The 13,321-nt window shown below is 43.5% G+C and overlaps 1 protein-coding gene across 1 annotated transcript; it reads right to left on the bottom strand.

Annotated features, from left to right (window-relative positions):
• Positions 1–6,913: 6,913 nt before the first annotated feature.
• LOC109940504 (ras-related protein Rab7) lies at positions 6,914–8,049 on the bottom strand (the record flags this gene model as incomplete). Its single annotated transcript, XM_020540051.1, has 4 exons — positions 6,914–7,039; positions 7,331–7,476; positions 7,557–7,637; positions 7,951–8,049. Coding segments are annotated over 4 exons (390 nt in total), but the record flags the coding sequence as incomplete, so codon positions are not given.
• Positions 8,050–13,321: the final 5,272 nt, after the last annotated feature.

The raw sequence follows: 13,321 nt of genomic DNA, 5'->3' as shown, positions 1-13,321 counted from the left end.
GTGTCATGGAATTCTAAGAAACAAACCTCCGTTGCCCTATCCACCGCAGAGGCCGAGTATGTTGCCGCAGGACAGTGTTGCGCGCAACTACTTTGGATGAGGCAAACCCTCAGGGACTTTGGCTACAATCTGAGCAAAGTCCCACTCCTATGTGATAATGAGAGTGCTATTCGCATGGCGGAAAATCCTGTTGAGCACAGCCGCACAAAGCACATAGACATCCGGCATCACTTTTTGAGAGACCACCAGCAAAAGGGAGATATTGAAGTGTTTTATGTTAGCACCGAGAACCAGCTAGCCGATATCTTTACCAAGCCTCTAGATGAGAAGACCTTTTGCAGGCTGCGTAGTGAGCTAAATGTCTTAGATTCGCGGAACTTGGATTGAATTGTAGCATACATGTGTTTATGCCTTTGATCATGTTCATTCTGCATTTTGTTGCTTATTGTGGTGCTCAAGTTGTACAAACACTCCCTGGACCTCACAAGTCCGTTGCAAAGTGATGCACATGTTTAGGGGGAGATGTGTTACAACTTGACCCTTTGAGACTAACCATATGCTTGAGTTTGCTTTAGTCTCGAAGGAGAATTGAAAGGGAAAAGGTGGACTTGGACCATGAAAGACTTCCACTGCACTCCGATGAGAGGGTAACTTATTCCAAGTCCATCTCATGAACTCTTATTGCCATTTGCTCTTAATTGAAGATCTTGGTGAGGCAATGGGGTTAAAGGGCCAAAGTTGATCCCGTTTTGGTGCTTGATGCCAAAGGGGGAGAAAATAAAGGCCAAAGAAATAAATGGATCAGCTACCACTTGAGAGATTTTGAAAATAGTAGAATAGAGCTTTTGGTTTGTTCAAAACTCTTGCATTGTCTCTTTTGTCAAAAGTTGGCTTCTTGTGGGGAGAAGTATTGATTATGGGAAATAGGGAGAGTTTTTTTTGAAATCTTTGATCAGTCTCTTTAAGAATGACTCTCTTTATGCTTCAACATGTGTGTTTGACTTAGAGATAGAGATTTGAGTTTGATTTGCAAAAACAAACCAAGTGGTGGCAAAGGATGATCCATATATGCCAAAAATGAATCAAAATAGATTTGAGTTCTATTTGAAGTGATTGTGCACTTGTTCTAGTTGCTTTATGTTGTGTTGGCATAAATCACCAAAAAGGGGGAGATTGAAAGGGAAATGTGCCTTTGGGCCATTTCTAAGTATTTTGGTGATTGAGTGCCAACACAAGTGCTTAAATGTGAATATATGCCCATGGATGAACAAAGTGCAAATCACAAGTAAAGGTATGTTTCTAAGCCTTAGTACATTGGTTTTGTGTACTAATATATTTGTCTAAGTGTTAGAAACAGAAAGAAGAAGAAAAGGAGAATGTTGGCTGTGTGCAGCCAACAGGCTGTTTCGGTCTGGGGCACCGGACTGTCCGGTGGTGCACCGGACAGTGTCTGGTGCGCCAGGCTGCCTCGACCTGAAGACGCCGCTCTCGGGAATTTGCCGACGGCGTACGGCTAAAATTCACCGGACTGTCCGGTGTGCACCGGACTGTCCGGTGAGCCAACGGTCGGCCGAGCCAACGGTCGGCCGCGGAATCTGCGCGCGACACGTGGTCTGGCCAACAGTCGGAAGGAGGCACCGGACTGTCCGGTGTGCACCGGACTGTCCGGTGCGCCAGATCTGCAACGGTCGGCAACGGTCGGCTGCGCTGTTTATGGAAATAAATCGGGCACCGGACAGTGTCCGGTGTGCACCGGACTGTCCGGTGCGCCCGACGACAGAAGGCAAGGATGGCCTGCCAGATTTGTTCTCAACGGCTCCTAGCTGCCTTGGGGCTATAAAAGGGACCCCTAGGCGCATGGAGGAGTACACCAAGCATTCCTACAACATTCCTAAGCACCAAGACATCGATCTCACGCATTCGTTTCGTTGTGATAGCATATAGAGCTCTTGTGGAGTCGTGAACTCTTTGAGTTGTGTTGCGAGCTCTTGTTGCTGCTTGTGTGCGTGTTGTTGCTCTGATCTTTTGAAGTCTTGTGTGCGTTGCTCATTCCCACCCTTGCTCTGTGTTTCTTTGTGAACTTCAATTGTAAGGGCGAGAGGCTCCAAGTTGTGGAGATTCCTCGCAAACGGGATTGAGAAAAAGCAAGCAAAACACCGTGGTATTCAAGTGGGTCTTTGGACCGCTTGAGAGGGGTTGATTGCAACCCTCGTCCGTTGGGACGCCACAACGTGGAGTAGGCAAGCGTTGGTCTTGACCGAACCACGGGATAAACCACTGTGTCATCTCTGTGTTTGATCTCTTGTGGCAGTGTGTTTTGTTGAGACTCCTCTCTAGCCACTTGGCATTAATTGTGCTAACACTTAACAAGTTTTTGTGGCTATAAGTTTAAGTTTTACAGGATCACCTATTCACCCCCCTCTAGGTGCTCTCAAGCCTACCCCTTACCGCCTTAATAAGTAGTAGAGACTTAGCATTGATCGAAACACGAGATTGGGTTGCTGGGGGAACTTAATTGCTCATCGGGGCGGGTCATGGCCGCACCTCCACCTTACGATGTGGGCAGGGGTATGGGTGACCCGATTGGGGGCATATGGGCCGATTGGGGGCATATGGGCATTTATCGTGCTCGGTTTGGTCGGGCGTTCGTGCTCACTCGATTGGATCGGGAATTGGGGTCTCGGGGGCCAGGATGGCGTGCGTCGGCCATGGCCTCCACCGCAGCTGGCAACACGCTACCGTCGCTAGCCATCTGGCGGGGGTGGTGGTGCATGGGGTCGTCGATCGCCCAATCAGTGGCCAGGATTAGAAGCCAAATATCGATTCGGGTAGATCCGATCGGGTCTGTTCGATCCAGAATCCATGTGTTTGGTTGCCTGTATCTATCGGTGCTTGCATCGTGAGATGCAATGAGCTGGTGTTTGGTTGTTGTCAACCATACTCTACGCGTGCGAGGTGTGTGTACCTGCATGCAGATGTGGAGTCAGGCTCGCACGATACGTAAAGCACCCTGGGCCAGGCTCTGCAGACACGAGCAAATTGGTCGCATCTCTGGAGTCAGGCTCCCGCTGGCTTGGCTCATGCAGCTGCACTACCGGGAAGCCAACCAAACATGCGGAATGTGCAAGTAAGTGATGTTATGAGCGTTTTAAATCTTGGGCACCGATTTTCAATCCAATGGCAAATAGTGCACACCGGTTCAGTTATATAGAGGATCTAATCGTGGTTGTGGGATTTGGATTCTACGGACCAGCTCGGCAGATACCCCTTCGACTACAGATAGTTTCTAAAAGCCTCTGGAGTTTTTAATATTTAACCCTCCATTCATACATGTTGAAAAAACCACCATAGATTAGTCTTATATATTCTAAAGTAGCCCCTACACTTGTTAGTTATAATGGTCGCGGTCCATCGAGTTCCAGAGTTTATAAAATTAATATAGGGGATGATTTTTAGTGTAAAAATAATATTCAAGTAAACTAGAAATCCATATGTTTTGTATTTTAACTTTGATTTTAGTGATTCTTGAACCTACTATTTCGTAGCAGCGTGTAAAATATTATTACGCATTTTGTTCTTATGTTTGGTATGTTGTTATTTTCATGTAATCCTTGTCTATCTGTATGTATTGATGAGATTAGAAGCGAGGTCACGAGATATCTGAAGCCCAAATTGGAGAAGTACCTAGAGTTGCTTCAAAAAAGCAAGTTGTGTCCTTAATCACTTTCTTTAACCCAATAATGATCTGTTAATCATCGTGGCACTGTTAGATTAAGCTGATGGGACCTAATAGGTTACTTAGTTTTATTTACCCTATACCTTGCAAACAAATGGATTATTGGGTAGTCTTGTTATTGCTCTACCTGGTTTTGGGATTAACGATACTTATGATTCATGACCATGTTCCATTATGATTTATTAATGTTGGTTATCAATTATTGTTCATGATAAGATCATTGTGTTAATTGAAACATAGAGAGGCACCCGAGAAAACAGTGCTACCACAAGTGTAGTATGAGACGCCATTGACTGACTAATTAGAAAAGCTAGTGGAGGACTACCTTACCCGAAAGGGGCAACCGTGGTATGAGAAGCTGCCATTATAGGGAGGTTCTCGGGTCGATCATGCTGCGATTGCTTTTTGGACGAGGGATTCCTATATCGTCCCCTTCTCGCAGAAATCATAGCGGGTTTTCTTGAAAAGAAAATGGCCTCAACTATTTTCTATAATCGATTTTGGTGTTTGATGACCATCAAAAACCATATGGACTAACTAGTTTGCCTAGTTGATATTTTTATCATGTGCATAAAGTCCACATGAACATACAAAGAAAATAACCTTGGGGAATTCTACACAATTTGAGCAAAACAGAATTGTTGTAGCCTGTGGCGCACCAGACACTATCCGGTGCCCTGGCTGAGCACTCCGCGAACTGGCCGCTCTCGGGAATTCTTGGCGCTCGTCCACTAAAATTCACCGGACTGTCCGATGAGACAATGGAGCAACAGTCAACTTCACTCAACGGTCGACCGTGCGACTACGCGCGCAGTCTGTAGTACCAGAAGTCAGAAACAGTCTGCAACGACAGGTCGCACCAGACTGTCCGGTGTGCCATTGGACTGTCCGGTGCAGCAAAAGGATAGAAGACTTCAACGGTCAACTGCTCCAAACTCCAACGGTCTGCTAACGTGGCACACACCGGATAGTAAATAGTGTTGTGTCTGGTGCACCACCGGACTATCCGGTGTGCCCATCGACAGAGAAGTTAGCCAACGGTTGAAAATAGTGGTTGAGACTATAAATACCCCCAACCATCACATTTCAAGCCACCCAAACATTCCAACCTTCTTATTCAATACTAGAGCAAAATCATACAATCCAAAGACACAATCAAAACATCAAATCCTCTCCAAGTTCCAAAATCAAGTCAAGTGATCAAAAGTGCTTAGTGACTTGAGAGAGAGGATGTTTTGTGTTTCGTTTGTTCCTCTTATTGCTTTCTTCATCTCTCTCTAATCTATCTAAGTGTTTTGTAAAGCTTGCAAGAGTCACCTAATTGTGTAGTGATCCTTGTGGGGTCTTAGTGACCCGTGAGATTGAGAAGAAGCACTCGATTGGTCTAAGTGATCGATTGAGAGAGGGAAAGGGTTGAAAAAGACTCGGCCTTTGTGGCCTCCTCAACGGGAAGTAGGTTCTTTGGAACCGAACCTCGGGAAACAAATCATTGTGTCCTTTTGTACTGATCACCACTATTTGATTTGTTTCTTTCCTTTCCCCTCGCATTAAAAGTTCTCTTGCTCATATTGTTTTGAGTTTGCTCCCAAAGTTGTCCACATTGATTGAGCAACTCATAGCGAGAAGAACTATCTTCCATACTCTGAATTCACTATTATTTATTTCTAACCTTAACCCCGGGCGAAGTGCGTGTTCATATAATTTTTAGGTTTCGTCTATTCACCCCCTCTAGGCGATTTTCATTTCTGAAGCTAGTGAAATTTTGTGAAGACCATGTAGTGGACCCTGCCTCATCTCCTCGATAGAGATGAATGAAAAGTTGTGATCCCTTGACAAATGAGTAACACGACTTATGAGTAAAGATGTGCAACCTTTGGAGTTTAAAACTGGTATATCAGCCATGCTCACGGTCAAGAGTGGCTCAGACCCTCACATATGTAATTTATAGAATTAAACTTAACATGTCATTTATTGCATTGCATTGTGGGAATTATTAATTGTGATCTCTTATTTAATTAGGATGTTATTTACTTATACTTATTAATTGATAATAAAATTTTGACCAACTTATTAAAAGCAATGCTCGGCCTTAATCATTCTCCTTAGTAAGCCTTACACTATACTTTTCAAAACAGGTAAAGAACAGGTACCACTAAGATGGGAGCATGAAAGATGATACAATGAGTTTGAAGAGGTATATGTCGTCGTTCCCAGTCAACTATGGTTACGGAGGATCATTATCGTCATATAACGTAATTATTTAGTTATTTTGTACAAAACCGCTATTATATAACAAAGATGTGACATTGATTTTTGTACCATGAGTCATCATATGTGTGAGACTTGATCCTAGCACACATTTGATAAGCGTCCAAATTTGCACTTAAATCCGGGTGTGACAGAATAGAAGTTGGTCCACTAGGTATATTCATCACATCTGATAATTGGTTTGGTATATATTTGTGGGTTGTAACCGGGATTCTTTACCCCCTCTCAGGGGCGGACCCAGCCAAAAGTTTGAGTGGGGGCCTAAAACCTGAGTGGGGACCTAAATAGAAGACTACTTACTAATGGACCTTTATAACTATATTGAATAAGATAAAAACTCCACTAGAACCAGAAAATTGAGTACGGGCCCGTGCCCCTACTCAGCCCAACGTGGGTCCGCCCCTGCCCCCTCTCTTAATATTCTCTTAATATTGATAACTAGGTGAACGCCCGTGCGTTGCTACGGAATGAACATGCTATGATAAGATATATTCAAATTTAAAAAAAAAATCTAATTTTCATTTTATCGTTTTGTTATCATCTTTTAAAGTTCTTCATTTTGTTTCCTTGTAACAAACCTATTTGGTGGACCTACACGTGCTTGTACTTAGATGCAATAAATGATATTATGTATTATAAATTTCTACTTGTTATTTTTCTACCTTAGCACAAGTCGGTTGCTGATCATTAACCAATTTTGATTAATTTAGGTTACAAGAGCATATTACTTGAGTGGTCGATAAGCATTGCATCTTAATGTACATGGTGGATTTGTTCGATGTGTAAGACTTATGTAAAAATTCTTAACTTTAAAAGATGACAACTTACAGAAGTGCTAAAATCCAGTGAGAGCAACACATAACAATAATAAAGTTACTGGAGCTCAAAAGAAAAACTGGGAGAAAACATATCGGGGGCCAGTCCTTCAGTAACATCCACGTAGTTCCAGCCTTCCAGGAAATGGCTGGCTCCTAGGAAGCACATCCGCTTGTCTGTTTAGTGTCCGGGACTTGTTCCGCAACTGTCTTGAAGTAACTGGGGGCACACAAAACGGACAAATAACAAATGCGTATCTATGATTAGAACAGCAAATCAATCTAAAAGTCGCTAGGATTTGGCAACCTGCACGGACATAGGATGACCTGAACCCTCCTAGCATCTTTTTTTGCTCCCTTTTTGTTATAAAAAGGTTCTTCTTTGCTCTTTTTTCCCAATAAAAAACTAGTAAATGTGTTTTGGTAGAACTTCAGCAAGACCATAATCTAGTAAAAATGACATGGACTGAACTTTGTATCCGAACAAGAATCAGAAGACGCTTTTACTTACATGTCTTGGTCATGCTCATGCTCCAAGGCGAGCCTAGCGATGCATAGGAAAGCAGTATCGATGTTGTGGTCCTCCTTCGCAGAGGTCTCGAAGTATGGAATATCGCCCTTAGAGGCGCACCATTCCCTCACTTTCTTCTCCAGAACCTGCGGGAAAGGCAAAGAGACTGCAGAGTATTTCGAATCTATATATATATGAGAAAGCTTGAGCATTCAGGAAAACTGACCATCCGTTTGCTCCCGCCATCTAAATCAATCTTGTTCCCGACCAAAATGAACGGAAAGCGCTGAGGATCCGATGGGCCAGCCTGAAAGGGGGACAAGATGGTGAATCCTTCGGTTAGCGTTAGAGTACTCACATCATGCAACACGCATGCACTGCACTTAACAACGAAACCGAAACGTAGGCAAGGTTCTACCGGTTTTCTTTTATTTTCTTTTGATTTTGGGTGTAAAAATGAAGTCTATGTAAATCATAATGAACTTGTCGTGGATGAGACTATACTGACGATCATCTGAATATTTATCTTTATCTTTTGTATTTTATTCTCAACCACATGAATAGCTGCTATTGTAACCAGACATCCAGAAAGATACATGCTCGTGGGAGATGTGGCTTACTTGATTGAGGAACTCATCATGCCAGGTATCGAGCGTATTAAAGCTTCTCCTAGTAGCTATCTTTCTTGTTTTTCTTGTTGATGGGAATCTGTGGCAGAATTTTAATGTAAGTTAATAACAGACAAGATAGCTTACTAAGCGACCGATGGGGTTAGGCCATTATTACATAACACATAGCATCAGAGAGGCAAAGGAGGAAGGTTTACTTGCCTTACCCATGAAGGTCACAAAAGCAGTCTTAAGGCCAAGCACATCAACAGATCAACTATTCTCCTACAAGAGAAAAAACATCAATACATCTGGTCAACAATATTAATAATGACTCGTGGCATATCAAAAAATCGTACTAACACTTTTATAAGGAAAATAACACAATGTGGTTATAGAAATGTATTTTGTCACCCTTCTCCTAAGGGTTGGAACAACCTTGAAAATGCTTTCTTCTCCCGATCTTAGATGTGAGAAATCTGCCAGAATTGCCAGTGCACATCCAGAAAAAGATGTGGTATGAACTTAAGTTCTTATTTTTGAACTTGTATGAACTTAAGTCCGAAGATTCATAGAAGTAGTAAAGCAACCTTCTTTGCGGCAGCAAGCTCTCGGTTAATTCCTCCTTGAGGATGTCAAAAACAAAATCCAATGGTTTCAGTTGTGAACACAAACCATCGTTTGACTCTTAACGACAACATTAATGTGGTCGAGCGCATTATGTACCTGCAAATGTGGTACACTGTGAAACATGAGGTGTTTGTACGGAGCTTTGAATTGACTATGACGACACGAAAGTAATTCACTATAGGGACACTAAAAGTAAGTCCAACCAACACCAAGACTATCAACAATTCTCTATCCACATCTTGTGTTCTTACGGTGGGAGAGCAGAAAATCGCAGCACTGTATCCAAACCTAGGATCACAAAAGGACAATTCGATCTCCAGGAAAATCTACAACAACAATTTTCAATTGATCACCATCAGATCAAGCTAATAAACGTCTATGTGCAGCCGACATGAGCATTACACATAAACGTAGACATGCACATGTTGTTTAATGAGATATTTGAGTCGGCCTCAGTGTCGCAAGCGTGTCAGAAAAAGAGATACATCATTTTACTAATTATATTAGATACTATTTTGGTAGCAATCAATGCAACTGTACACTCTAATCCAGTAATCCTCATAGAAGACTATAGCCATCAAATCCATTTTGTTTGGTTAAAAAAGATACCCACCATATTCATTACAAAAATGGCTTCAATTAACCCCCTCCTAAATCTATATCTAGAGATTCACCTCTGTCATTCTGACATATTATATCCAAAATAAGTCCAAAACTTCATATAAATTATCTATCATTGCAATAAAAAGCTAAAGTATGTGCATGAATTGCCCTCCTCTGTTGGTACTTAAAACACTAAATAACCCCTAGACCATATCTATATTATCCACCCACAACATTTAAATATTAAACAGTCCAAATTAACCTCTAAATTTACATAGGTTAGAAAAGTATACAAAATAATTGATGAATAAAGTTTATCGTAACTAAACAAAGGTAAGAAAGTATCTGTAGATTTATACATCGGGTATAAACTTAAAATATGGAAAAAACAAAGACAGAGGACTAAATAAATATTTTACTTGTGGAGGTACATGTAAATAAATTTCTGGACAAATTGGGGCAGCTATCTCTCAAACTTGCCCAATTGATGTATGAGAAATACATCTAGTTTACCTTCTGGATACTTGAGGAGTGATGTCCCATTACAAAACTGATAAATGCACTATTTCATTGTCAAGATGATTCACTTTATAAAAAGAAAATACCATAGACAAATGCATCAAGTATATGCAAATGTGTTATCAGGTATAAACTTAGAATATGGAAAAAAACAAAGACAGAGGGCTAAATAAATATTTTACTTGTGGAGGTACAGGTAAATAAATTTCTGGACAAATTGGGGCAGCTATCTCTCAAACTTGCCCAATTGATGTATGAGAAATACATCTAGTTTACCTTCTGGATACTTGAGGAGTGATGTCCCATTACAAAACTGATAGATGCACTATTTCATTGTCAAGATGAATCACTTTATAAAAAGAAAATACCATAGACAAATGCATCAAGTATTTTTGCCAGGACAGAACAAGAACAACAGTAATATTAGGATATTCATGTGTGTCAAGAGAGAACAGGGATGGCTGAGCAGGCTCAGGAGGAACTGCATGGTTATTAAGGGCATCTACATGATTACATATAGGAATCAACTAAAATCGATACTCTTCTTATTGAAAATTTCTAATTATGTCCACTGACAGTTAAGATTCAAACACATTTGCTACATATAGAACAAATCTCTACTACTTATTAAGAGAGCAATAGTAGTCTGCCTCTCACATGTTCTGCCATCAGTGTGTTCTGCCGTTCTGCCATCTACCCCACCCAGAGCAAAAGTAACACACGAACGTGAGAATTGAAGCCACCAAACACAATATAGTTCAACCATAGAGTTCTTATTCATAAGACTGAGCTAACGCTTATAAGCCGCTCTATGCCTCTTTTACTAGCCGATACGGTACTAAGTTTTTTGCAATACAATGCAACAACATAGCAGTGCAAGCGTCCTGGGCTAAATTTTTAGTGCGGCCCATACTCCAGCTACGTTTGGCGCGGCCCATATACACCAGCGACGATAGCGTTCTTCATTTGTAACCTCCTTATCCGCGACGCCCTGCCCAACCCCTCTTCTCCGAGTCAGTTCCCCTCTCAATCCCCTCCCGCACTTTGCCGATGCCAGAGACGTCCGCGAGCTCCCCTTCCTCCTTCCTGCATCGGGAGCCGGCAGGCCTCGTCCACTCCCTTCCTCCATCGACCATCGATGCGGCATCAGCGAGTTTGCTTACGGGCTATCTCAGCCGAGCCTATCTCGTCCATGCCGCCTTCCCTTTCTCATCCCAAACCCTAGCCCTAGCGCCGGCCTCCACGCAACACCCCATCCCTCCAGCGACGCCAAGACAGAGAGGGGAACAATTGGGGACAGGGAAGCCATGGCCACCAGCACGATGAAGCTGTCGCCGTCGAAGAAGGCAAGAAGAAGAACAACTCCTTGCCGTCGGCCGCTGCACCGACCCCTCCGCCGCCGGAGGGCACTATGGATCCGAAGGCCTGCCCCCCGCTGCCTGGAACCTTAACCCTAGCCGCTGCCATTAGTAGCAGGCTAGCAGTGTCGATTTTGTCCCCCTTCATTACATTTGATTGGCGGTGAATTGGGCTCCGTTTTGATGATTCCTTGGGTTCGTTGGACGGCAGGAAACAAGATCCTCTAGAGGTTTGTGCTGTTTGGCGTGAGTTTTTTGGGGCCGATTTGCTTTGCTCGCATGGGGGATCATGTCACGGTGGATGTTGGGGAGCTCGTAGCGTCCCGAGTCGTTGAGACAGCGCGGTTAGTGTCCGGCGCCAAGGAGGAAACAGAGGCGCTGGACGCTGGTTGAGATGGTGGAGTGCCGCATTTGCCAGGAAGAGGACCTCAGGAAGAACCTCGAGAGCCCCTGCGCTTGCAACGACAGTCTCAAGGTGTGTGCTGGCTTACTTCTCTTCAAACCAGAGATTCTGGGTCCATCATCCCATCTTGCTTATGTTGTTTGCCTCTGGTTCATTCTATTGTCAATTCATAGATGAGAAATTCTTAAATATAAGTATATAAAATGCACGCATCAACAGAGCAAAATATCACATTAAGACTTAGCCTGCAGCTTTGTTAGGGCGTAAGAGCAGCTTCAAAAGGTGACTAGAACATACCCCAAAACCCGTTTTAGACATGGAAACAAAAAATGTCTCCCATCCAACAGCTCCCCCAAGTTCTGCCAAAATATCCGGCATCCCGCATCCGAGTGCCATCCTCCCGCAAATTTAGGTTTGTAGCACGCGAAGTCGACAAGGTATACTGGCCACAGGCGCTTGAGAAAATACGAGAGAGATACGAGCACTCGAGCAGTAGCAGCAGCAGCACCGCGGCGAGCCGCACGATGCCGGTGAGCGGTTGAGCGAGTAGAGCTTGTCCTTGCCGACGAGGAGTATGCTGCCATGGCGAGGAACGGTGGTGCAAGCGCGAGCTGGACCCATGAAGAGGCCATGGGATGGCACCGGAGAGCAGGCCGATCCGCCGATGCAGACGTACTTGAGGTGACATCGTGCGGAAGGTTCAGCAGCCGGTGCTAGATCGAACCTGCTTGGCTTCACAGCAGCCACGACGAAGCTGCTGGGATCTTGACGACCAAGCTACTTGAGGTTAATCTGGTTCAACGAAGTTTGTTTTAAAGTTTTAGGGGTTAGTTATTAGCAATCTAATGTGGGTTTATAATTATTTGGGGAAAAGAAATTTTCGACAGACCCCAATAAAATGTTTTTAGAGAGAATCTTTTAGTGTTCTCTGGAGTTGCTCTAACATAGCTGTTGGTTTCCATGCTGATTGCTAACTAATGCACTCTGTATAAATTGTTACTTTAGATGTTGTGGCTTTTCAGATAAATCTCTATATTAGGATGTGCCCGTGTGTTGCCACGAAAGTTAAAAATTAGAATAAAACATAGATACAGAATATCAAGCATGACTATAATATATAAATTCTATTTTTGTGATATAATATTTTATTGAATAATTTGTGTGTTTTTTTAACACACTAGCATTACACATACTCAAATAGAATTATATATATATATATAGTCATGCTTATATTACATATTTATGTTTTATTCTAATTTCAAACTAATTATGCATGTTGTTGGGGCGAAGGCAAAGACGCCACCCTTCGCTCGAGGCCTCCGCCGCAGCGGATGATCTGACAGAGACAAAGCGGGCAGGGACACCCTTCGCTCGATTCGGCACTTTGACGAAGGCCTGCGGCGAAGTCTTCCCGCGGCGCGGCCTCGTTCAGTCCCAAGGCCCACGTGTGATCAGGCCCATTGTAACGTGCCCCGCGTGGCCGCCTCTGTATTATGGGCCTAACTTGTAAAGGCATACTTGTAATTACTCCTTGTAACCCTGCTTTATGGGAATATTCTGGGGATAAACTAGGTGTCTGAGGGCACATGCGTCCTTAACACAAGGCGTTGGGCACTTGGATACCTATAAATACCCCCGCACAGTGCCCGTGAGAGGCTAGATTAACAGAGCTATTGCCCCCGAGCACGTAACCCTGTTGTCACCACTGTTCCCCCTTGTTGGCCTACTTGCTGCTGAGCGCAAGTTCCAACATTTGGCGCCCACCGTTCGTGCTACGACCAAACCACCCGCGATGGCACCCAAGAGAGCTAACCCGAAGGCAGACGAGGCTGCGAAGGCAGCACTACTTGCCGCAAGGAAGGGCAAGGCC

Source organism: Zea mays, chromosome 6 (genome assembly GCF_902167145.1).
Source record: "Zea mays cultivar B73 chromosome 6, Zm-B73-REFERENCE-NAM-5.0, whole genome shotgun sequence".
NCBI lineage: Eukaryota > Viridiplantae > Streptophyta > Magnoliopsida > Poales > Poaceae > Zea > Zea mays.
Note: the sequence above shows the minus strand (reverse complement) of the source record. Positions and strands in the feature narration are given on the sequence as shown.